The sequence below is a fragment of the Sus scrofa genome, chromosome 18 (assembly GCF_000003025.6).
Source record: "Sus scrofa isolate TJ Tabasco breed Duroc chromosome 18, Sscrofa11.1, whole genome shotgun sequence".
NCBI classification, from domain to species: Eukaryota; Metazoa; Chordata; class Mammalia; order Artiodactyla; family Suidae; genus Sus; species Sus scrofa.
In genome coordinates, this window is record NC_010460.4 from 646013 (window position 1) to 672141 (window position 26129).

At 50.1% G+C, this 26129-nt stretch overlaps 1 protein-coding gene across 6 annotated transcripts in view; it reads left to right on the top strand.

Moving 5' to 3' along the window:
- NCAPG2 (non-SMC condensin II complex subunit G2) overlaps positions 7170 to 26129 on the top strand; it is a 60644-nt gene continuing 41684 nt past the window's right edge. For 3 of the 6 annotated variants that reach the window (XR_002340266.1, XR_002340267.1, XM_021078678.1), the window contains exons 1-8: positions 7170 to 7274; positions 8701 to 8820; positions 14012 to 14200; positions 15122 to 15236; positions 16868 to 17022; positions 18769 to 18903; positions 23007 to 23101; positions 24814 to 24883. Coding sequence is in view for 2 of the 6 variants with exons in the window: in XM_021078678.1 (XP_020934337.1) it covers positions 8743 to 8820; positions 14012 to 14200; positions 15122 to 15236; positions 16868 to 17022; positions 18769 to 18903; positions 23007 to 23101; positions 24814 to 24883 (837 nt within the window). In the remaining 4 variants the exon portion in view is untranslated. Of the gene's footprint in view, positions 7275 to 8700; positions 8821 to 14011; positions 14201 to 15121; positions 15237 to 16712; positions 17023 to 18768; positions 18904 to 23006; positions 23102 to 24813; positions 24884 to 26129 lie in introns of all 6 variants that reach the window. The other 3 variants (XM_021078677.1, XR_002340268.1, XR_002340269.1) reach the window with 3 other exon arrangements.

Below are 26129 nucleotides of genomic sequence, written 5' to 3' on the forward strand. Positions count from 1 at the left end.
AATCCATTTGTCTTAACTTTTTTTTTTTTTTTTTTTTTTTTGTCTTTTTGCCATTTCTTGGGCTGCTCCCGCGGCATATGGAGGTTCCCAGGCTAGGGGTCCAATCAGAGCTGTAGCTGCCGGCCTACACCAGAGCCACAGCAACGCGGGACCCGAGCCACGTCTGCAACGTACACCACAGCTCACGGCAACGCCGGATCCTTAACCCACCTCATGGTCCCCTAGTCGGATTTGTTAACCACTGCGCCACGACGGGAACTCCTATACATCCTTTTTTTAAAACAAGTAAAATGATTTAAGGCTGTACGTCTTACCCTATATCCAGCTTCACCTCCCAAGTTCTGTTAAGTACACATTTTCATTTAAATCCAGATGTGTTCTCATTTCCATTGAGATTTATTCTTTTTTTTTTTTTTGTCTTTTTAGGGACATACCCAAGGCAGATGGAGGTTCCCAGGCTAGGGGTCTCATCGGAGCTGTAGCCGCCTACACCACAACCACAGCAATGCAGGATCCGAGCCACGTCTGCAACCTACACCACAGCTCACGGCAACGCCTGTTCCTGAACCCCCTGAGCGAGGCCAGGGATCGAACCCGCAACCTCATGGTTCCTAGTCAGATTTGTTTCCACTGTGCCACGACGGGAGCTCCGAGATTTATTCTTTATTCCCTGCACTACACAGAACATTTTTAAGTTTCAAAGCGTATCTCCCCTCCTTTCTGTTGTCGGTTGCGCATTTAATTGCACTGAGGTCACAGAAGGTGGTCTACAGGGTGTGGATTCTTGGGGTGGGGAGGTGGGGTTCAGCTCCTCTGCCCCTCCCCGCTCTGCCCTTCAGGCCCCTGGCCCAGAGCAGGTCTTAGAGAACATTCTGAAACCCCGCTCCTTGGCGATAGGTGAGATTCTGAGACTGCAGCTCCTGGCCGCGTGCAAGGGGACTTGGTCTGGCGGCAGCTGGCAGGAGCTATGTCTCCGTCCACGGCATCTGTGCCAGAGGCACCAGGTTGTGACCCTCTCAGCTTCTCTTCCTGGGCAGGTGGGTCGGTCTGGCCCTTGGCTGCAAGCAGAGAGCCCTGACCAGGTCTCCAGCCTCATGGGGCATGCCCAGCCCACTTGCCCCAGGAGCCAGACTCTGGCTGCCCCTGCCTGTCGGTACCCTGCACAGCTGGGGCCCCACTCTGCATTCCGGTTCCATGTATGCTCCATAGGCACAGCGATGCCTTTTTGGGTTCTGTTTGTGGTCTATCTTTCATAGCTATTAGGAGCAGGTGAAGTGGGCAGAAGGTGCCCTCCCTGCTCGTCATAACCCCAGGTCCTACGTGTGTGGTCCTTGTGCAGCAAGGGAACCACCTTGCAGTCTGGGGATGCAGGTGACTCACGCCTCCTCCCCCAGGAGCCTTGGTCCCAGCAGGTGATGCTGCAGCCACTGCGATACCTCCATCCCTCTGCCTCGTGGCTTTTAGAGGTTTGAGGATGAGCCCTTTCACGCCTTTCTGCCTCAGTTAGAGCCAGAGGAGCCACTGTTTTTACACTCACTTCCCAGGTGAGGAGCCAGCTCTCAGAGGAAAGGACTTGCCCGAGGCCTCTTGGCGAACTGAAGAGCCAGGCGGGTCCCACCAGCATGTTTTATAGGCATCCCAGGATAACAGATGTGTCTAATAAGGAACCTTCTTCTAAACTAGAGGTACAGCCAAATCTAAATACAGCAAAATACAGTAAAATCATTCTCATGAGGAGTTCCCGTCGTGGCTCAGTGGTTAACGAATCCGACTAGGAACCATGAGGTGGCGGGTTCCATCCCTGGCCTTGCTCTGTGGGTGAAGGATCCGGCATTGCTGTGAGCTGTGGTGTAGGCCGGTGGCTACAACTCCAATTCGACCCCTAGCCTGGGAACCTCCATATGCCACATGGGTGCGGCCCTAGAAAAGGCACAAAGACACACACAAAAAAGTCATTCTCATGAGATTTAGTGGGTTGATGGCCCATTACTCTAGTTATTATTTTCCTGAACTTCTCACTATCACAAAAATATTTAGACCCTCCCTTGAATTTAATTATTTAGCAACAGCTGATAATGATAGTTTCTCTACTCTTTCATAAATATACTTTTAGGAAAATCGTCAATAGAAATGAGATAAATAGTATATATCTCATATAAATAGTATATATATCATATAAAATGATTTAACAAGGTAAGTGGCTTCCCCCCCCCTCTCTTTTTTGACCACACCCACAGCATATGGAAGTTCCTGGGCCAGGGATCGAATCTGAGCTGGAGCCCATGCCTATAGCTGTGGCAACACCAGATTCTTAACCCACTGTGCCAGGCTGGGGGTTGAACCGGTGCCTGCAAAGAGACAAGCAGGATCATTAACCCCTGTGCCACGTGGGAACCCCTAGATGACAGTCGTTCATTTGGGTAAGACAAGACAAACCTCTGAGCTGCATACAGTAGGTGCTCCTGACTTGCAAAAGGCAAGCCTCACTTTGATGTGTCAGAACTGCACAGAGGGCCCCGATCCTGACCAAGGGCCTGAGGGCTGTGTAGCCAGTGGAAACTGCTGGCAGAGAGAGCCAAGTGTGGGTGACACATGTAGGGGCCCCCTCAGGGACAGCTGTGCTCAGGGGCCCCTTTGTCACCTCCCGGGAACTGGCTAGCCCTTTTTGTCCGCTGCCCAGGGAGAGAAGCAGACACAAAAGGCCACGTCGTGTGTGAGTCATACGAAATGTCCAGAACAAGCAAACGCACAGCGGTGCTGGGGCCAGCTCGCATTCCTGCTTTCCCAACAGCCTCCCCTGGGCTCCTGGGGGTGAGTGGGCTCCCCTGAGGGACCTGTCCCCACCTCCAGAGAGCCTGATCGGATCGTCAGGTGTTGAGGACGCCCGGGTGATCTTGGTGTTGCCGAGCCTGGCTCCCTGCTGCCTGCAGACACTGCCCCGGATGTTCCCACCCTGGCCCTCCCTTCCCATTCCTGTTAACTAGGATCTGAATCCCCAGCTCGGCACCCCTGTACTGATACTCATGCTGGCGAAATCCGTTTACAACAGCTCTATTGAGCTAGAATTCACGCATTATAAAATATACCCTTTTAAAGGAAAATGCGGGTGTCCCCATTGTACAGTGGAAACAAATCCGACTAGTATCCATGAGGATGCGGGTTCAATCCCTGGCCTTGCTCATTGGGTCAGGGATCCAGTGCTGCTGTGGCTGTGGTGTAGGCTGGCAGCTGTAGCTCTGATTCAACCCCTAACCTGAGAACTTCCATGTGCCGCAAATGCGGCCCTAAAAGGCAAAAATAAAGTAAAATGCAGTGGTTTTTAGTATATTCACACGGTTGTGCAGCCACCTCTACTCTGATTTTAGGTCATTTTCATCACCCCCCCAAAAAAACCCTGCACCCATTAGCCGTCACTCCATCTGTCCCCTGGCTGCCCCTTACCTACTTTTGTCTGTGGACCTGCCTGTTCTGGACGTTTCATATGAAGGGAATCGCATGCCAGGTGGCCTTTTGTGTTGGCTTCTCTCACTGGGCGTCGTGTCTGCAAGCTCATCCACCATGGTGCCTGTATCAGAGCTTTGTTCCTTTCTAAGGCTGAAGAATATTCCGCAGTGTGGATGGAACCATCTTGTTTGTCCCTTTGTCTGTTGGTGGATGCTGGGTTGTGTTCAGTTTGGGTCCTGCTGGCACACTTTGAGAGGCCAGCGACCACGTCCTGTGTTGGACGTCTAGCTCAGAAGGATGCTGACAGGCCACGCTTGGTTACTGTAGGCTCAGCATCATGGACTCCATGTTTGTCCCACTTTCCTCTGATTGTTTTTTTTAGGGCCGCACCCACGGCATATGGAGATTCCCAGGCTAGGGGTCGAATCGGAGCTACAGCTGCCGGTCTATACCACAGCCACAGCAACGCCAGATCCGAGCCCCGTCTTCGACCTACCCCACAGCTCACGCCAATGCTGGATCCTTAACCCACTGAGCAAGGCCAGGGATCGAACCCGCAACCTCAGGGTTCCTAGTTGGATTCGTTTCTGCTGTGCCACAACAGGAACTCCTCTCATCTTTTCTGAGATCAGCATCTAGCTGCTCATTAGGATCTCCCAGGGAGCCTCATACTCTTAAAACACACAAAAGCCTGTTGTGTGCCCCAGTGTTCTGACTGAATCTGTCTGCACAACGCACAGGGATCATGCTTCTGTAGGCAGCTCAGGAAACTGACATGCCACGTGGCTGGGAACGCTTTGCCCGGGGCCACCTACCTGGGTCTCTGAGTTACACACCTGAGAGACTCCCACCCCAGCTCTGCAGTGGGCTCCCCGGAGGAGCTGCCCCTCTGCCAGGAGACAGGAGGAAGACCAAGGCGATAGCTCTCCTTTCCCCTTCGTCTTCCCGAGGGCATCATGACAAGGGGGCCTTTAAGGACTGTCTGGAATGGTCTTATGTCTCCGTTCCGCTCAAAGTGGGGGCGCCTGCAGGGGGCGCCCTCCTCACACCTCCCATCTCCCCAGGATTTCCTTTGGTGGGGCCTTTTCCCCAGGGACGGAGAAGGGTGGTAAGGGCCTCAAGCTTCCAATTACTTCTGCTTTTTCCTTCACTGCTGTTTGAATACATCCACATTTCCCAAGTGCAAGCTTTTGCTGAAAAAGACAGTACCACAGAAAACTGCAAAGGAAGGACCCGTGCCCGCCCTGCCTCCCGGTTAGAGTCCCGCCCCCCAAAAGCCTAGGCTTTTATGTTGTTGAAATGACTGTTTTGATCTGATGGGTGTAACAAGGCACCTGGTTAAATTCACTTCACCTGCTTGTGTTTCTTTTTTGAATCGGGGTTCCTGGGGCCCACTGCAGCCTCTGTGGCTCAGGTCCTTTACCCACCGACAGTGCTCTCCTAGACGCAGCAACCACCCTCCCTGCTCACGAACTCCAGTTAGGCTGCTGGGTCAGGCAGGGAGACAACCCACTCTGGACACTTGCAGTGGGAGGGAGGCAACCTCGGGGGCCCTTTCCTCACAGGGGCTGCTGGGCGGGAGGGATAGGGTTTGCTGACAAGGGACTGAGGATTCGGGGCTCAGGGGAGGGATTTCGGGTATTGGGGTGGGTGGGAAGGGCTAGAGCAGGGTCTCGTGGGCGGGCGGGGGGAGCTGGGAGGCCGGGTGTGGGCTTTGGGCGCTGACCAGCTTGAACAGTGCAAGGAGGCACAGGAGCCATAGGCTGTCACCCCAGGTGGCCTCTCCAGCAGAGCCCAAAGCCTTAGGACCCCCAAGGAGTCTTCTTGCGGGTCCTGACCCCAGCTGGACAGGTGTGTGTGCATGTTGCGGGGGCCGGGGGGGGGGTCCATAGGGGGCCTTTTGTTCCTTGACCCTGGCGGTCCCAGCTGCTCTGCTGGCCACTGTCTTAGAGATGCATTCTTTATTCCTCAGTAGTTTATAAATGCCCAGACTTTCCCCGACAAAGTTCATTCTGAGTTGGCTGATTGGCTTAACATTAAAGCCTGGATTTACTGATTGGATTGGTTAGAAGTTGCCGTAAACTGGGTAAGTTAAATCCGAAGATTTCCAAGATGTGGGGAGAACATATAAAGCAAGCAATAAAAGCTTTTATTAAAAAAAAATTGTCTTGGAGTTCCCGTCGTGGCGCAGTGGTTAACGAATCCGACTAGGAACCATGAGGTTGCGGGTTCGGTCCCTGCCCTTGCTCAGTGGGTTAACGATAGGGCGTTGCCGTGAGCTGTGGTGTAGGTTGCAGACGCGGCTCGGATCCTGCGTTTGCTGTGGCTCTGGCGTAGGCCGGTGGCTACAGCTCCGATTAGACCCCTAGCCTGGGAACCTCCATATGCTGCGGAAGCGGCCCAAAGAAATAGCAAAAAGACAAAATAAATAAAAATATCCTGTGAACAGTAAAGCGGCCCAAAGAAATAGCAAAAAAAAAAAAAAAATTGACAAACCTGTCTTTAAAAGTAACTGATATAATTAATACTAATTCAGTGTATCTGGGTAAAGTTTTTTGGAAACTGAGAAAGAAAATGATTTCAAGTGACTGGATACAAATTCTTTTTGAAATTCAAGTGGTTTCCAAATCTTTGCTTTTAGCAAAAATTGAAGGAAAGCCTGATTAAGTTATTAGCTGACACAAGTTAGATAGAAAGAAATTGGTGATAGATCAATATACGGTTTTTGGCTTTTAACAAAAATTCGTGGAGTTCTCGTGGCTCATCGGAAACTATTCCGACTAGTATCATTGAGGATGTGGTTTGATCCTTGGCCCCGTTTAGTGGGTTAAGGATCCAGCATTGCTGTGAGCTGTGGTGGAGGTCACAGGCCCGGCTCGGATCCCATGTTGCTGTGGCTGTGGCATAGGCTGGCAGCTGTAGCTCCAATTTGACCCCTAGCTTGGTAACTTCCACATACAGCAGGTGCAACCCTAAAAAGCAAAAACAAACAAACAAAAAAATTCGTTCAAAGAATTGGGTACATTACTACTAATTTTTTTAATTTGTCTCCTTTTTTATGAGCAAGTTATTTTTCAGTATTTACATCTATAAACAAAAAATCAAAATAGAATATTCTTAGAGACATAAATTGAAAAAAATAGTCCTAACCATACCATTAAGAGGTGTGTCTCAACGAAATTTTAGGTTAATATTTAATAGGTACTTATCAAAACATATAATCAATGTATATAGCTTTGATCTATTTGTATCCTTAATAAATGAAGCTTGTAAACCTAGAGCATTTTGGTCACATGATTAAATATATATATATATATATATATATATATATATATATATATATATATAGCTACAGACATGGTCCATAGACGCTGCATAGCAAAAATAGATTCTACTTTAGGACGGAGTGTGGGAAACGTGGAATGGACATACGGGTTTAAGACCTGGTATCCAACTGCTAAGTAGCCATCCTTCACTGGCTATATATATAAAGGGTGATGTCACAGTTTTATTTTGAGTCAGTCTTTATGTCAGCAGTTGCGTCCACTTCTCGCATTTAAACCAATAACGAGACATGTTGACGTCGGACAAAAAAATACCAGGATCCGAGCACCAGTGGAAGAGGCGGGGTCCAGGCGCCCGGTAGGGGCGCGGCGGCCTTGGGGCGGGGCCACGGCGGCGCGCCCTCCCCCCGAGGGCCCCGCCCAGCGTGCCCAGCTCTCGCGAGATCGGCGCGTAGTGACGCGCGGGCGGGCGGGGCGCGTCGAGGGCGCCGGCGGGCGGGTTTGAATCTGGTCCGAGCGCGGGAAACGGCGGGTCCTGGGGATGAGGTGAGCGCCGCGGAGCTGGCCCACGAAGGGCTGGGGGTAGGGGGCCGGGAAACGGCGGGGTGGGGCGATTTGGGCCCCCAGCACCACAGCGTCCGCATGGGCCGCGATCGAACTCCCGTCCGGCTGGCGGCTCTGAGGCGCCCGAGAGAGTCCCACGCGCGGCCCCTTCCCTCCCGGACTGAGTTCAGAGGACCCCCAGCCTGGACTGGGGGCTGACTGCGGACAGAGCGCCCCAACCCGAGCCCTAAACTGGGGATGACTTCACACAGGACCCCCTGAGCCCTGGGCCTGGGACCTCAGACAGTACCCCTCAGCTCTGGACCTGGGGCTCACCCCAGACAGGACCTCCTGAGCCCTGGACCTGGGACGGACTCCACATGGGACCCCCCTGAGCCCTGGACCTGGGACTGACCCCCGGACAGGACCCCCTGAGCCCTGGACCTGGGACTGACTCCAGACGGGACCTCCTGAGCCCCTGGCCTGGGGCCAACTCCAGACGGGACCCCCTGAGCCCTGGACGTGGGACTGACCCCCAGACAGGACCCCCCTGAGCCTTGGGCCTGGGATGGACTCCGGACAGGACCCCCTTAGACCGGGACTGACCTCAGACAGGACCTCCTGAACCCGGGGCTGACCCGGGTCAGGACCTCCTGAGCCCTGGACCTGAGACGGACCCCTGACAGTGCCAGTAATTTTCCATATTGTTCTACTTATAACTGCAGGCTTTCACTTATTTTTAAAGTAAGTGTCCTGTTATGTATGTTCCTTCTTTTTGCTCTTACTTCGTCTTCGGGTTGATGTCTCTCAAATCGGGGACTGCTAACACTAGGTACTGTAAGTGGAAAATAGGATTTGTCAGGGGAACACAGGCAGGGAAGGAGGTTACACAAAGGCCCTGAGCTCTGGTCCCACAGGGTGGGGGGCTGTGCTCTGGCTGGCACAACTAACAAGCTCCCAGGTGACCCCAGGGCCACACCCTGCAGAACAGGGCAGCTGTGACACGGATTTTGTTGTTGGAGGAATGGTGCTTTAAGAAGTGAGGGTCTCCAGGATAGAGCAGCTGGGCCTCACTGCTCCCTTTGTTGAGCTGACTCAGACCTGCAAGGAGCATCTTGAGAAGGTGCTAAAAGGGGAGAGAAGGTGAGCCTCCCAGAGCTGTTTGGGTTTCTCTTTTCTTGGATGGTAACTTCCGTAACAACTGATGATAATAACATAATGTCATGTTGGTACTATTCTTAGTGAAGAAAATAAGGAAGTTACCTTTTTAGATATTATAACTTGTTTATGTCGGAGTATTGTTGGAATATTGTTAGCAAGAGTCTACCGTAGACGGCACAGGGGTTTTCTTGCAGTTTCCTACAAATTACATCTTGGAGGAAAAGGTATTTGCAAACGTAAGCTTCAGTATGACTGTGTTTTCTACTAGGGCTGCAGAATAAATGTCTCAGGAAAGACAGTGTGGTCTGCCATGGAAAAACGGGAGACGTTTGTACAAGCAGTGTCTAAGGAGCTGATTGGAGAATTTTTGCAGTTCATTCAACTTAATGTAAGTGTTATGTTTGGCTTCATTGTGATTTTTGACTGTTAATGTAAGACATTTTTCTAAAGTCACCATGTCCACAGGTGAAATACAGTTATCTCACTGAATCCTTGGGGACCAAGATTTTTTTGAAAAAATAAAACAGGACTGTACGCAAATTGACCTGCTGATGGGCAACTACTCAGAAATGCCATTTCCTACTTTCTTTTTTAAGAGAGTTGTAAGGATGCTGGTGGGATGTAGCGTGCTTCTCATTTGTTTAAATATTTATTGACCTCTTGCTTCGTGTGTGTGGCGTGGTGAGGTAGTCATCCTTTTTTTCCCCTCAGGTTATTTACAGTGTTGTGGTGGGTCCAGGTGTGTCAGTACAGCAGAATACGTGCTAAGCTGGGGCAGGGGTGTAGGGGTGACCCACATTCAGACGTGGGATGTTTCCCATCCCAGCGGAAAGGCAGTGGAACCTAACATCTAAAAGGTAAGCAGGAGGAGTTCCCGTCGTGGCGCAGCGGTTCACGAATCTGACTGGGAACCATGAGGTTGCGGGTTTGATCCCTGGCCTTGCTCCGTGGGTTAAGGATCCAGCATTGCCGTGAGCAGTGGTGTAGGTCGCAGATGGGGCTCAGATCCCACGTTGCTGTGGCTGTGGTGTAGGCCGGCAGCTGCAGCTCCGGTTCAGCCCCTAGCCTGGGAACCTCCATATGCCACGGGAGTGGCCCTAGAAAAGGCAAAGAGACAAAAAATAAAATAAAAAAATAAAAGGTAAGCAGAAGTAGCCCGTCACAGAGGGACATGGAGGAGGACCGCTCTAGCCAACGGGGCACCTCCAGAGACTGGAGAGGCACCTTGTGTGTGACGACATCCGGTGTAGAAATGCAAGCTGAGGATGAAGGCAGGAGGCGAGACCCGGGCTGAGACTTTATCCTGAGAAGAACAGGGGCTTTAAGCAGATTGACCCGTGTACCCGGGCTGAGACTTTATCCTGAGAAGAACAGGGGCTTTAAGCAGATTGACCCGTGTGCACAAGACCAAGAGGCGGGAGGGAAGGCGCGTGGGGCAAAAGAGGAACAAGGACGGAAAGATGAGATTTGCCTTTTGGAAACATTCGTTGGGCTGCACATGAAGAATTCATTGAAGAGAGCCACGCACGAGAAGGAGAGGCCGTGTCCTTCCCCATGGAGGTTGGGTCGGGTGGAGGGGTGGGAGGGCGGCCCGTCCCCACGCTGCGCGGTGGTGTGATGGGTACCCGCCCGCCGGGGTCCTGGGTCTCTGACTTGAAGCGCCACTCGTGGAGATGAGGAGATGGGAGGAGGGCGAGGATGAGCTCAGTTCGGGACCCGCCGAGTGACCGCCAGGGTGGACGCAGGAGGGGGCGGGAGGGGAGCGTTTAGGGCTGGAGACAGACACCCAGGGGTCATCAGCTCCAGTTGGAAGCTGAGGTCTGGGAGTGGGTGGGATCTCCCGCCGCTGCTGCGTGCTGGGAGGAGGGGCCTCGGACAGAACGCGGGACCGCAGGGCTAACGCACAGACCCTGAGAGACTCAGGACTTTGGGCCGTTGCAGACTATGCTCTGTGGTGTAAACTAAAGCCACAGACTAGCTGATAGTGATGAGCTAAGTTAGTGTTGGTTTTTTGTCTTTTTGCCTTTTCTAGGGCTGCTCCTGTGGCATGTGGAGGTTCCCAGGCTAGGGGTCAAATCGGAGCTGTAGCCGCTGCCCTTCGCCAGAGCCACATCCACGCAGGATCCGAGCCGCGTCTACGACCTACACCACAGCTCACGGCAACGCCAGATCCTTAACCCACCGAGCAAGGCCAGGGATCGAACCCGCAACCTCACGGTTCCTAGTCGGATTCGTGAACCACTGCGCCACGACGGGAACTCTAAGCTAAGTTCGTATTCATTGAAAGTCAAAAGGTAAAAGAGTAGCACCATTGCGTGGAATTGTGGTGTGTGCCTTCCAGCCACCCTGTCCCCTGCTGGAGAGCTTGGGACTGTTGCTTGGCAGCACATGTCCTGTAGATGGTTGAGTTAGTCCTTGTGTTAATGGGGCAGTGGCTTTAATTTATGAACCCTGAAAAACTCAACTTACTACCTCAGTCACCATGTAACTTTGAATTAAACATGAAAGTGAGAACGTGTAAGATTGTGCATCACTTGGTTTCATCAAGGTGAATGGTACGTAGGGCAGAATAGTGGAATAATGGCATTTTCACCTGGTCAACCTCCCAAGAACTAAAGAAAGACTTACTTTAAGTCGGGTTGAAATCTCTTGGGTGAACCTTCCCAAGTACAATCAGTTCTGCTTCAATGTGCATTCCTAAAAATCACTGCCTTCTGCAAGATAGTCCATGAAAAGCAGAGGGATGGTGGGGAAAAGGGGGGTCAGGGCACAACCCTAAAGACTTCACCAGAGACACACTGGAAAAAAAGAGGAACCTAAGAAAAAAGCGGCAGTTTTACACACGTTCAATCACCGAGAAGCACATAGATACCCTAGTGTACATATGACACTTTGCCATGAAAAAGATTCACGGTCTGCAGGTGGAAGTGGGCGCTGTGCTCCCAGGGGCAACTGCAAGACCCATGTGGGAGAAAGAGAACAGAGCAGGCTGCAGGGCGAGGGCAGGACACGGCCAAGGCAGGGCCGTGTCAAGAGGTGCTTGTGTGGCCTAGGAGGGACCCCAGGCGTGCCTGGCACGGCTCACGGCACATGTGGGGTCTCAGGAGCCGGCAGGTGTGCTTTGTGCGAGCTGTTGCTCTGCGCAGGCTCCACCCAGCACGAACGGTTTTCTGAATTCACGTGGGTGTGAAGTCCCACATAAGCGAACCAGAAATGCACCTTTTGCGTTGCTGTGGCTGTGGTGTAGGCCGGCGGCTGTGGCTCCTATTGGACCCCTAGCCTGGGAAGCTTCATATGCTGCGGGAGCAGTCCAAGAAAAGGCAAAAAAGAAAAAGAAAGAAAGAAATGCACCTTTTGGAGTTCCCACTGTGGTGCAGCAGATCAGTGACATCTTGGGAGCACTGGGATGCAGGTTCGATCCCCGGCCCGGCACAGTGGGTTAAGGGTCTGGTGCAGCCGCAGCTGCAGCTTAAGTCACAACCATGGCTCGGATCTGATCCCTGGCCCGGGGACTCCATATGCCCCAGCCCCCGCCCCCCCATTCACCTTTTGCTCAGGTTGTTCCCTAGCATATTGATCGTGTTGAAACGAGTTCGCGTTTCAAAACAAGTGTTCCAGAACAGAGCTGACTGTGCCATGCACCCTCGTTTATAATGGAGGATCCGTGTGGGGAGTGGAGGGCTGGGGACCACGGGCAGGTCCTCCCAGGTGCCTTCTTCGTGCCAGGCTCTGCTCTGCTGGCACTCGGAAGCAAAGTGTCTGCCCAAGCAGTTTTTATCTGGCGGGAGAGGGTGAGGAACAAGACACGGGTAGGAGGTGCTCACGCAGCCGCGGCTGGAACGGCAGGCTGGCGGGAGGTTAGAGCAGAGGTCTGGATGGGCCGCGTGAGGATGGGGGAGAGTTCTGGACAGAAGGGGCGGGAAAGACAAAGAGCCGCAGGCGGGCAGGCGGGCAGGCGCACCCCTGGCCAGCTCGGGTGTGGGTGAGCCAGAGAGGAGGCTGTAGGGTTTGGATGGGGAAGTGGCCTTGGAGGACCCTGGGGGCCGCCCTCCCCTTGCCCAGGGGCAGCCCTGCCAGGCCCTGCGCCTGCCCCTGCCCTGCAGCGTTCCTAGGCTTCACATTTTCTTCTGTGTGGTTGGAGGGTCAGTTGCAGGTGGCACCTCAGTATCCCTCAGTATTTCCGCATGTTTTCCTAGAACTTCCACACTTAGAATCACAATAAAACTCTCCGAGTTGGGAGCTGATGGGTACCTGCAGCACGTGGTTTTGGGTTTTTTTTGTCTTTTTGCCATTTCTTGGGCCGCTCCTGCAGCATGTGGAGGTTCCTAGGCTAGGGGTTCAATCGGAGCTGTAGCCACAGGCACAGCAACGTGGGATCCGAGCCACGTCTGCAACCTACACCACAGTTCATGGCAACGCCGGATCCTCAACCCACTAAGCAAGGCCAGGGATCGAACCCGCAACCTCACGGTTCCTAGTCGGATTCGTTAACCACTGTGTAACCACTGTGCCACGACAGGAACTCCCTTTGCAGCACGTGTTGGCACGTCTTTTTGCCCAGTCCAGTGTCATGCTCCGTGTTCTGCCCTCCTGACTTGCTGGTTTCTTGAGTCCAGAGCGTGTCTCAGCCATCCTTTTAGTGACAGACAGTCTTGAGGGGTGCAGGCGGCTGCTCTGTGGCCTGTCCTCCCCTTGCCCTGGTTTGCTCACCTGCTGAAGTTGGTTTATGCGTCCTGGAGGAGCTGCACACTTAGTGGTGGTAGGACCTCCTCGGCGGCTGTGTGCTGCCAGCCTGGCCTGTTGTTGGCGCGTTGGTTTGATGAGTTGCTCGGGCTAGGTGTCCCCCAGATTTCTCCGCTCCACTCTGAAGGCTGTGCAGGTGTCTGTGGGGAAACACGTTAATGCTGGGTCAGTTCCCTGTTCCTTGATAAGCTTAACGCCCTGGCTTTAGCATCCATCGATGATGCTTTCCTGAGTCAGTTATTACTATGATGACCACAGAATTGTGATTTTCCAACCCCACGTCTCTTCCGTATTTACGCACTGCTGTTCTGTAGCACGCCAATGCCATTCATTAGTCACCGGTTGTTATTTCTTTATTATCAATATGGCCTCATTGACTCGTGTTTTATTCAAAGGGTTGTAATCCCTTACTGTCGCTGTTTGGAGCTCAGACGGTACCAGGTTAGATCCAGGGACAAAAGTCAGGGCCCAAGTCATGTCAGAGACCAGAAAGTTAGCATGTCGTCCTTGGGTGGCTGCATTGTTACTGCCACTACTGTCATTGGTACTTTCGTTCTAGGACACTTTCGTAACCTAATTATAGGTCTGGGTATGGTGAACATCTGACTAAGGGAGGATTTTGTGCTGGGCGGTGGAGTTTAGTATATCACCAGAAATGCTACTTCCTGTCTGATAATCCCTGTACTTTTCTGTCCTTTTAGGAATAGATTTGGAAAACTATAGCCACGCTCTTGAACTTGTAACTAAGTGCATGACCTTTTCTTTTGATGCCATTATAAAAAGGACAGAACTGAGTTTTTGTGTTTGAAATGTAACAGCTGCTGTTTATTTTGCAGAAAGATGCTTCTGACCCTTTCAATCTAAATGAATTGCTAGATGAATTATCAAGGAAACAGAAAGAAGAGTTATGGCAAAGGCTCAAGAATCTGTTAACAGACGTGTTGTTGGAGAGCCCGGTGGACAGGTGGCAGCCGGTGGAAGCCCTCGGTGAAGACAGTATGCAAACAGAGCAGGGTTCAAAAATGGTATACTGGTCTTTCAAAAATAAATTTCCCTTTTCTTTGTTAAAAAAAAAAGTGTCTATTGTATAGAATTTAAGTTTAGGAGGTTTTTTTTTTTTTGGTCTTTTAGGGCTATACCCACAGCATATGTACTCCATATGCTCCAGGTTTGACCCCCAGGCTAGGGGTCATATCAGAGCTATAGCTGCTGGCCTACGCCACAGCCACAGCAACGCCAGATCCGAGCCGCGTCTGCAACCTACACCACAGCTCACGGCAAGGCCAGATCCTTAACCCACTGAGCGAGGCCAAGGGTCAAAGTCGCATCCTCGTGGATGCTAGTCAGATGTGTTTCCACTGAGCCACGATGGGAACTCCCAAGTTAAGGAAGAATTTAAAGTATAGAAGTCAAGAATATCAGAAGTGTGTTTAGTGTAGTTTTACCCTTTTTTGATCCTGTTATTATTAATTTATGTTTTATTTGTTCTTTTGTTTGTGTGTCTTTTTGTCTTTTTAGGGCTGCACTTGCCCCATATGGAGGTTCCCAGGCTAGGGGTCGAATCGGAGCTGCAGCCTCCAGCCTACACCACAGACACAGCAACGCGGGATCTGAGCCGAGTCTGCGACCTACACCACAGCTCACGGCAATGCCAGATCCTTAACCCACCGAGCCAGGCCAGGGATCAAACCTGCAACCTCATGGTTCCTAGCCGGGTTTGTTTCTGCTGTGCCACGACGGGAACTCCTGATCCTGCTATTGTTAATTTAGTATTCAGTGTTGTTACTCTTTTCCGACTGCTGACTTGTGTTCACCTTTAACTCACTTCTAAAAATAAGTGTCAAGCGTGGCTTGATTTTTATAACTTTTGGTAACTTGTACATTTTAGAATTAAATTTTAAGTTGATTTTAATTTACATGTGCTTTGATGTTTTCTTTCTTTACAGGGGAAGAACATAGAAATAATTCATGCCATTACATCTGTGATTCTTGCTTCTGTATCTGTAATAAACGAAAACGAGAACTATGAAGCCTTACTGGAGTGTGCTGTCATATTGAATGGTAAGTCGCATCAGGGGTAATGTGGCGTGTGTGTAAGTGGTGTGGCTGAGTGACACTTGGTCAGAGAAGCCCCCGGCAGTGAAGAGGCAGACCTTGGCAGTCAGGCTCTTGTCCTTCTCTGAAAAAGGTGAGCAAAGAGCATTCTTTAAAGGGCTGTCCTAAATAATTCATTTAAGCCCCATATAAATATTGCAGATGGTGAAAATGTGCATCACTGCTGAGCAAGAACTGCTGTTGACAGTGTTGGAGGAATGTCTTACTCGACCTGCAGGACCAGTGTCAAGAGCTGATAAAGGGGCCGTGGTCTCTAAACTTCCTCAGCTGTTGACTGCCGGGCAGTTCAAGTTCACCCCGCATTTGTGACATTGTATTTTTTTTCTTTATTTTTAAAATTTTTTTATTATTTATTTATTTTTTGTCCTTTTGCCTTTTGAGGGCCGCTCCCACAGCATATGGAGGTTCCCAGGCTAGGGGGCGAATTGGAGCTGTAGCCACCGGCCTACGCCACAGCCACAGCAACACCGGATCCGAGCCGCATCTGCGACCTACACCACAGGTCACGGCAACGCCAGATCCTTAACCCACTGAGCAAGGCCAGGGATCGAACCCACAGTCTCACGGTTCCTATTCGGATTCGTGAACCCCTGTGCCACGACAGGAACTCGTGTATTTTTTTTCTTTAAGTATGTTATGAACAGGACTTGAGGAATGACTGTTGACTTGTTGAGAATTTTACTGTACTAAAATTTATGGTGCTTTTCAAATTTTAGCTAAACTGTCCAACTCCAGTTATTAATTTAGGAGGAACACTAGTCTAAATTAATGACAGGATCGGATTATGTAATATTTGTGTAGAAATATAGATGGAAAAGATGGAAAAGTAATTTGTGTAGTGTTCTTTAGGAAAAAATTTCCCCACTGCCGCTGTGGCTCTGATTAGTTCCCTGTGGTGGACTCTCGTCATTCTCAGTGTCCCTTGGTTTGTGCGTCTGTTGAGGGTACGGTTTCGCCCAGAATTCCTGCGTGGAAATACCGTGTCTTCTTAAGAACTTACCCTAGCCTGTATGGAAGCAGCTCCCACGTGCTGGGGGATGTTGCCTCCAGCTGGTCTTCCCAGCTCCCAGGCAGATGCTCTAGAAAACGATGGGGTGACGTTGTGCCCCCAGCTCCCCCGTCGGTTGGGAAGTTTGCACAGGGGGACAGCCTTCGGGTCTCTGGAGGACAGTTGGGGGCCCATTGTCAGCCTGTTACCTTGGGTTCTCGGTGCATCCGAGGCCTCCCAATGGAGGGTTGTGGGTAGCGGATTATGGGTCCCCGTGGCCTGTCCTGGCTCTGCTGTTGCGTGTGCCCTGGGCGTGCTGCCCGCACTTGGGTTTGGGGGGGGCCTCCGTGCCCGGCTCTCTCGTGAGGTGTCTGGGCAGCGAGTGCTCTCAAGTCTTCCAGGTCTCAAACCCTCGTTCCGTGGCGTCGCTCTAGGGGCACAACGGTTTGGATTAACACCCTTGGTGTCCCAGGAGAAATGTGCATGAATGCCTCGGGCGCGTTGACCATGAGCGAATCCTCGCTGCACAGCTGGATCTGGAAACGCTACGGTCCACGTCACTCACAGCGCAGCGTCTGCTCCGTTGTAGGTATTTTATACGCCTTACCCGAGTCTGAACGCGCGCTGCAGGGTTCCATCCAGGATCTGTGTGTGACATGGTGGGAGAGAGGCCTGCCTGCCAAGGAAGACATGGGCAAGACCGCTTTCATCATGCTGCTGAGGAGGAGTCTCGAGACGAAAACGGTGGGTTCCCTCCCTAAAGCACTCACTGCGCTTGCTTGAAAAGCGTGGGTGTTCACACTGGGTGGGCCCGTGTGTGCTTGTGAGAGGCCCGGCCCCATGGCCTCCAGTCTTGGCTGCCCGGTGCTCGGAGCTGGGCAGTTGACGGGGCGGACAGGGGCGGCCCGTGAGGTTGGCGCAGGCTTTGTCCCGTCTTCCTAGGTGTGTGGCCTTTGAGAGGCTGACCCCGTGCCACCCCTCGGGATGAGAGTCACTCAGGGAAGGACTGGCGGGGCAGGGTGGCGGGGAAGGTGGGCAGGATAGGGTCGTCAACGGCAGCCGGGCCAGCAGAGAGCACGTGCGAGGGCCGGCCATGACTCGGGCCATCTCTCGTCCTTTAGTCTTGGGCACACAAGTCAGACATCCAGAAAAAGAGCAGTTTCCTCCTGTCAAGACCCCAGCAGATATTTGCGTTCACCTTAGAGAATTGGGCAAATGAAGAAAAGGGAAAACAAGGAAGGTACAAATCGTCCGTGATTCACCCTCGAGGTGACCGCTGCGGCTCTCTAGGGACCTTGAGGGGTGTCTCTGTGCCTCCCCCACACAGCTCGACTTCCTTCTCACAGATTCTAGGACGTGAACTTTGCAGGTCCGTGGGTTTGCGCGTGGAACTTTTGGCACCCGGTGCCAACAGCTTTCTACAAAGCTCACACCTGTTCCACCTCTTCCCGCCCATCTCATGGTGGCCGCCGAGGACAAGCAGTCCGCTTGGGGACAGAAAGGAACCTCTCTGGCTGTGTCCTCAGCAAGGGCTCTGACTCCCTGCTGGCCGGAGGAATGATTGAAAAGCCCTCGTTTGGAGTTCCTGTCATGGCTCAGCAGTAAACGAACCTGACTAGTATCCATGAGGATGTGGGTTCAATTCCTGGCCTCGCTCAGTGGGTTAAGGATCCGGCATTGCCCTGAGCTGTGGCGTAGGTTGCAGACGTGGCTTCGATCCTGCATTGCTGTGCCTGTGGTGTAGACCTACCTTGGAACTTCCATTTGCAACAAGTGCAGCCCTAAAAAGTAAAAAAGAAGAAAAAAACACTTGTTTCTGTCAGAACTTATCCTCAAGCCATTGTTGGTTTGCCTTTTTAAAATCCGTTTTCCCTGCCACTGTTGTCTAGCTTTTATTTTATTTATTTTTTTGCTTTTTAGGGCCACACCTGTGGCGTATGGAGGTTCCTAGGCTAGAGGTCGAATCAGAGCTACGGCTGCGAGCCTACACCACAGCCACAGCAACGCAGGATCCGTAACCCGCCGAGCTGAGGCCAGGGATCAAACCTGCCACCTCATGGTTCCTGGTCAGATTTGTTTCTGCTGCGCCCCGACGGGAACTCCTGTTTAGCTTTAAATCGAGACTTGGATTTAATGTCTCCCTGCTGCTCTACACCTGTGCTGTTTAATACCGCGGACACCTGCTGCGCAGGGCCGCTTTTCAAGTTCAGGAAGTTAAAGATTTGTTTCTGGGCAACCCTGGGCCTGTGTTCGTTGCTGCAGTGCCCGGCATGGCGGCAGACTCCTCCTGGTGGCATCTCTGCCTGCCTTTGCCTCGGTTTAGGAGAATGTTTTTAAACCACTATTGCAAATTTTAAAATGTTTTCTCTTATTATTTCTTCCTTCTCGATGACTAATCTAGAGTTGTAATTGAATACTCTCGTAGTTAATTTGAAATGTGCCCTTACCATTTATTTAAAAGCTCCATTTTTCTTTTCATGTCATTCCCAGGGTGCAGACATATGTCGGCTTTGGCGTATCCATCAAGCTTTGTATTGTTTTGATTATGATTTGGAGGAAAGTAGAGAAATTAAAGACATGCTGCTTGAGTGCTTTATAAACATTAATTATATCAAGAAAGAAGAGGTAAATGCTTTTTCTTATTTGGTGTGTGTGTAAATTTCTTTCTTTCTCTTTCTTTCCTTTCTTTTTCTTTTCTTTCTTTCTTTCTTTCTTTCTTTCTTTCTTTCTTTCTTTCTTTCTTCCTTCCTTCCTTCCTTCCTTCCTTCCTTCCTTCCTTCCTTCCCTCCTTCCTTCTCTTTCTTGCCTTCTTTCTTTCCTTCCTTCTTTCTCTTTTTTCTTTCTTTCTTTCCTTCTTTCCTTTTCTTTCTCTCTCCTTCTCTTTCTTTCTTTCATTTCTGGCCACACCTCTGCACCCCTGGCACATGGAAGTCCCCAGGCCAGGGATCGAATCCAAACTGCAGTCACAATTTGCACCACAGCCTGTGGTGCGCCGTAGCAGGAACTCCCATGAACTGCTTTTTAATGGACGTTTTTCCTAAGTTCGAGTGTTTGCTGATGGCATTGTGCGCAATGTTTTAATGAAAGAGTGTAGCTATCAAGAGCTATTAGATTTATTGCGGTTCATTTTTTTTTTTTTTTTTTGGCTTTTTTAGGGCTGCACCCATAGCAATGGAAGTTCCCAAGCTAGGGGTCGAATCAGAGTTGTAGTTGCCGGCCTACACCACAGTCATGGCAACGCGGGATCCTTAACCCACTGAGCGAGGCCAGATATCAAACCCGTGTCCTCATGGATACTAGTCAGGTTCATTAGCTCTGAGCCATAATGGGAACTCCCTGTTGCAGTTCATTTTGACTGCATGGCAGCATTAAGCAAACCTTTTACAAGTCATTGTGTGTTTCTCATTAAACCAGACGGTGGCAGGTGGCTGTGTGACTCCTGGGGGAGCCATGATTACATTTCACATTAAGAGTGATTAAAAGTAAGGTTGAGAAAGCACTTCCGCATGGATCAGATCGGACCCTTTGCCCCAACTCCAGTTCAACTGGCATGTAACTCAAAACTGACATCACACAGCACTCTTGGTTGCCTTTTTCTCTCGATCCAGTAAATCCAAAGAGAGACACTGTCCACTTGTGGTCACTCTTACGTGGCTGCCGAGCACATGAAATGTGGCCAGTTCCGTTGTGGCCTTGAGTGTAAAATACACACGACTTTAAAACTTCATATGGAAAAAGAATGCTACATAGTTTTTACATCTTTATTAACATTTAAGTGATAATATTTTGGATATAGCAGATTACATAAATATGTTATAAAATTAATATTTTTTACTTGAATGAATGTGGCTACTGGAGAATTAAAAATTAGAGTGGTTTGCCTGGTTCTTTTTTTTTTTTTTTTTTTGTCTTTTTGCCATTTCTTTGGGCCGCTCCCGCGGCATATGGAGGTTCCCAGGCTAGGGGTCGAATAGGAGCTGTAGTCACCAGCCTACGCCAGAGCCACAGCAACGCGGGATCCGAGATGAGTCTGCAACCTACACCACAGCTCATGGCAACGCCGGATCGTTAACCCACTGAGCAAGGCCAGGGACCGAACCCGCAACCTCATGGTCCCTAGTCGGATTCGTTAACCACTGCGCCACGACGGGAACTCCTGCCTGGTTCTCTTGGACATGCTGCTCTGTTGTCTTAGGAGTTTTCTGTAGTCAATTTAGATGGATTATATTTCCATGCTGGAGATGCAGTGAGCATTGTTTTTGTTTTGTTTTGTTTTGTTTTTTGTCTTTTTGCCATTTCTTGGGCCACTCCTGCGGCATATGGAGGTTCCCAGGCTAGGGGCTGAATCGGAGATGCAGCTGCAGGCCTACGCCAGAGCCACACCAACTCGGGATCCGAGCCTTGTCTGCACCACAGCTGACGGCTACACCAGATGCTTAACCCCCTGAGCGGGGCCAGGGATCGAACCTGCAACCTCATGGTTCCCAGTCGGATTCGTGAACCACTGCGCCACGACGGGAACTCCTGAGCATTGTTTTTATTATAGAATCCAGTCTTGCGTCTGGTTGCTTGGGGCCTAGCAGACATGATTGGAGGCAGAAGGCCGTCGTCACCCCTCCCTGAAGGAGGTGGGGAAAGACCTCGCAGAGGAAGAGGGACCCTGAAAGAAGAATGTGCTCAGGGGTGGGGGGGAGGGAAGCATTGACCCCACTCTGCCCACTTCCCAGCACCGTCTCTGCCAGCAAGGAGAGGGCCATATCTGATTACTGGCCCCTCTGGCCAGGACCTGCAGCTCTCAGGGGTCCGAAGTGCTGTGTTCGATCCCTGTTTGTCCACGTATCCAGGTGCCTTTCAACCTGAGTGTCTCTTTTCAGAAAACAGGAACCACAGTTGCCCCTCCCAGGATGCCTGTGAGGGGCACTCAGGGCGTAGAACCTTTAGCGCCTGCTGGGCAGGAAGTGCTCTGCTTTGGCTGGTGTTGCTCTTTGGCTGGTGCTGCTCTTGCTCTTTGTGGGAAAGACCCTGGACGCGTGGCCTCTGCCCTAAGCATCCCGAGATTGGTGTGAAGTTTGGGGGAGCAGAGAAGTTAAGAGTGGATTCTGACAAATATGCTTTATTTGTATTGACTTATGTATAGCAGTTGAATTAGGCTTGTTTGACTTAGGCATATATGTGCAAGTATAGATAGATATACGTGTGTGTTCAAACTCTTTTTAAAATTGATGTGCTGGAGTTCCCGTCGTGGCTCAGTGGTTAACGAATCCGACTAGGAACGATGAGGTTGTGGGTTCAATCCCTGGCCTTGCTCAGAGGGTTAAGGATCCAGCATTGCTGTGAGCTGTGGTGTAGGTCGCAGATGCGGCTCGGATCCCGCGTTGATGTGGCTGTGGTGCAGGCCCGTGGCTACAACTCCGATTCAACCCCTAGCCTGGGAACCTCCATATGCTGCAGGAGCGGCCCTAGTAAAATTCAGAGAAAAAGAGAAAAAGAAAATTGATGTGATCTTTTGAATTTAAGGTAACTAAACTTAGTTTCCCCATCAGTCATTACCTTGGTAAGTCAGTGTCTAGTTCTTCTGGGTAAATGATAAATCTCTCCTATATGCTATTCACAAGTTACTTCCAGTAAATGCTTTTTAAAAAAAACTTGCCTGTTGCAAGCATGGTTACCCTGCGCTTTGTATCAAAGCATGTACGTTTCTGTAGGGTTCCAGACGCCACAGTGTGTGGGTAAGCGGTGAGAGGAGGTGCGCCGTCCTGGGACAGTTCTGGGCACATGTATTTTATGCACCTGCAAGACTGAATGTGATGCTTTTGCTTTTCAGATTCGTATACGTAGTCTCATTCTCTGCATATCAATTAAAGAATACTATGCGACGTGTGTGACCTTTATAACGTATGTCACATATGGGCACTGTATGTATTTGAAAATCTCTCTTGGCAAATACTTAGCCTCTCTCTCTTTTTTTTTAATTTATTTTTTGGCCACAGTACACATGCAGCAGCTTGATGTGCGAATCTCACTTCTCAGACCAGGGATCGAACCCAGGCCACAGCAGGGATGGTGCTGAATCCTAACCCTTAGACCACCAGGGAACTGCTCCAAACTTAGCCGCTTAGCTGCACAAATCCTCAGGTTGTCTTTTGTGAAAGAGGAAGTGATTGATGTTCAGCTCCGTTCCCCCCTCCAAAATGCCAGATTTCAAGCACCCTTTGATTTTATTTGATGTAGACTGCATGACAGAGCCGGAGGGGAGCGCCTGTGGGTCATTTAACTTGCCTGCCTGCAGCGTGGTGGGTGTCGGGGCTGCCCTGTGGGGGTGCAGGGAGGCAGCTCACTGGTGTCTGCTGTTACACCCTCGAAGGGGAGCCTCCCCCACCCCCCCACCCCATGCTGCCCAGTTCCGTCCCTCCAAGGTTCCCGCCACCGGCCCCACATAGGACCGCCCCCCTGAAGGGTGTAGCCAGGGATGCTTCCCTGTTGAGAAGAGCAGACTCCAGTGTTATTACACTTTTTTTTTTTTTTTAAACAAGTGGCCGCGCTTGCGGCCCAAGGAAGTTGCCAAGCCAGCGGTCGAGCCGCAGCCACTGTAGGAGCAACGCCGTGTAGTTACGTTATGAGCCACAAGGGAAGTCATACACTTCCAAACAGTTGTTTATTTTTAGTTACTGGGAACTTCTTATTGGGTTGTAAGTTTCACATTCTATCCTGTGTTTTTTTTTTCATAGGGGAGAAGATTTCTTAGTTCTCTCTTCAATTGGAATATAAATTTTATTAAAATGATCCATGGGACCATTAAAAACCAATTACAGGGATTACAAAAGTAAGTATTAGAGGTAATTAAAACTTTGTACTTAGTATGATTTTGAAAGTTTCTATTTAACCTGACTTTTAAATCATATTAATGTATTAGAAGCTTTAGAAATTATCTCTTAAGTCATTCTTTTTTATGTACTATTGTATCACTGGGTATTTTTTTTCCTTGCTATTGGAGACATTTTTCTTTTCAGTTGTGACAATGAAATTAAGATTTTACTTTGTGAAAGAAAAAAAAAATGGAGTTCTTGTTGTGGTCAGTGGTTTAAGAACCCAACTAGTATCCATGAGGATGCAGGTTCGACCCCTGGCCTTGCTCAGTGGGTTAAGGATCACGTTGCCATGAGCTGTGGTGTAGGTCACGGATGCAGCTTGGATCTGACATTGCTGTGACTGTGGTGTAGGCAGGCAGCTGCAGTTTGGATTCGACCCCTAGCCTGGGAACTTGCATATGCTGGGGGTGCCACCCTAAAAAGACAGAAAAAAAAAAAAGAAAAGATTTAACTTTGTGGTAGTTCTTTAAATAGTCAGATCTCAGGTAAACAGTTAAATCTCAGCCTCCCTCCCAGAAAAGCCCACGTCACTAGCACTTCTGATATCTTTGGATATCGTCCCGTGGCCTGAGCTGTGTGGTTGCTGGAAGAGTCCTTTGGGGAGGGTCTAGGAAGCACGCTCGCTGTGCTCCCAGCCTCTGGGGCCTGGAAGCTGCTGGAGCTGTTCGCCGGGTTCAGGGCCAAATACTTAATCTGCTCTGGGGCTCAGGAAGTCTGCATTTTTTTATTTAATTTTAATTTTAATTTTTATTTTTTTTAAGGCTGCACCTGTGACATATGGAGGTTCCCAGGCTAGGGGTCTCATTGGAGCTGTAGCCGCCAGCCACAGCCACAGCCACGGCAACGCCAGATCCGAGCCGCATCTGCGACCTACACCACATCTCACGGCAACGCCGGATCCTTAACCCACTGAGCAAGGCCAGGGATGGAACCCACAGCTTCATGGTTCCTAGTCGGATTCATTCACCACTGAGCCATGACAGGAACTCTGAAGTCTGCATTTTTAAACCAAATCCTCAAATTCTTAAGGGGGCCCTGGTCGCTGAATTTCCCGTCGGGCTGCTGTGTGACTCTAGTGTTGGGATTTGATTCTGGATCTCTGACTGTTTACCAGAGGCCTTCTTCTGTGCCCTCATTTGTAGAATATTTCAGTTGAACAGGTTTCCTGATGATGATACTGAGTCACCACTGGTATTTCAGGGATCGCTCTACCTGACGAAGTTAGTCCCGAAAGTATAAAATGACTCCAAGTCAAAAAATGTATTTCTGTTTTAACATTTCTTACGTAAGAATTTGGTTCTGGGCTTACCCCTCAGTTTCTCAAGAAATAGTAAAGTTTTGGGGAAGCCATGACTGAGAAGGAAGAAAGAGTTGGATATTTAAGTTCTCTTTCTCCAAACTTTTTATGATTCTTTAGGGTTCCCGCTGTGGCATAATGGGTTAATGATCTGGCTTGTCTCTGTGGAGGCGTCAGTTTGATCCCCAGCCCGGTGCAGTGGGTTAAGGATCCGTCATTGCTGCAGCTGTGGCATAGGTCACAGCTCCAGCTTGGATTTGGTTCCTGGCCGGGGAACTTCCATATACTGTGGGTGTGGCCAGGAAAAAAAATGTATATAATTCTTTGAACTTGCATTTACATTTTTTAATTTTTTTTTTTTTAAACTAGATCTTTGATGGTACACATCGCAGAAATTTATTTCAGAGCTTGGAAAAAGGCTTCAGGGAAAATATTGGAGGTATTTCCTTCTTGTTTTATGAAATATTAACGCATTTTTATTGTGTTACAGTTACGAAGGAAGTAGCCATAGTAGGGCCATTTGACACCTGTGCTAGTACTTGTCCGTCACGCCAGAGCTCACGATGAGCGTCCATGTGACAGAGGCGCGGTGACCTCCACTCTCACTGCGGTCACGTTCCTGCGTGAACCCAGCCTCGAGAGGCCCCTGACTCACTGCAATGTGCAGTTTGAGTAGAATCTAGACTTTTGCCCCAGTCGTTTTGGCAGCTCTAGACCTGTAATGTCTGGCCACGTGTGGCTGCTAGGCATCTGAGCCGTGGCCAGTCCAAAGTGAAATAAATGGGCTATAAATGTAAGCAACTCATCAGATTTGGAAGACAGTGTGGAAAAAGAAGAATGCGAACTGTCTCATGGATGTTTGAAAAGAATATCGATTGCCTGTTGAAATGATAGTGTGTTGGACATATCAGGCTAAACCAAATACACGATTAAAATAAGTTTGCCTTTTTCTTTTTTTCTGTTTTTAATGTGGCCATGAGAAAGTTTACAGTTGTATTTGTGGTTGGTGTTCTGTTTGCTGCATGATGTCCCTCTGGAGACTCAGGCCACCTCGTCCGTGAAATCATTTGAGAATTTAAAGACGTTTGAGGGTGGCTGAGCTTCACTGACTCTTAACACCTACGTTCTGGCCGTGTAATTCACAGTCAGTTGACTATTCACAGCCTCTTGGAAACAAACCCAAAGAAAGTGTCTTTGTCTGATGTCCCTTATGTTTCTCCTCATACTAAGTTCTTAGATGTGTCTTTTCCTTCTAAGAGTGAAATCTTCACCCGAGTCAGAAAAGAGCCCTTAGTCCTGGGGAGGCGAGCCCTGCCGGGTGGGTGGGGGGAAGCAGAGGGGCGGTTAGCCTGCCCCACGTTTGGGATTTACTGCTGTCTGCCCTGCTCTCCTGCTCAGCTTAAGCTTGGGTTCGGTTTGCGGGGGGTGGGGGTGGGGGTTAACCACTGATGTTAGTGTCTATTCAACAAAAGCTTGTCACTTCTGTTCCCCTGCTGACAACTTCTAGAGTAGTTTTATAGTGTATAATTTGGTGGAGAAAAAGGAAATGGCAGAACCGGGGCATTGTTATACATTTTTTGCAATCTTTGTTACTGCATGCACTTGTTCTCCAATAGTGCTTTAAAAAGTAGGCGCTGGTAGAGCTCCCTGGTGGCTCAGCTGGTTAAGGACCTGGCATTACCTCT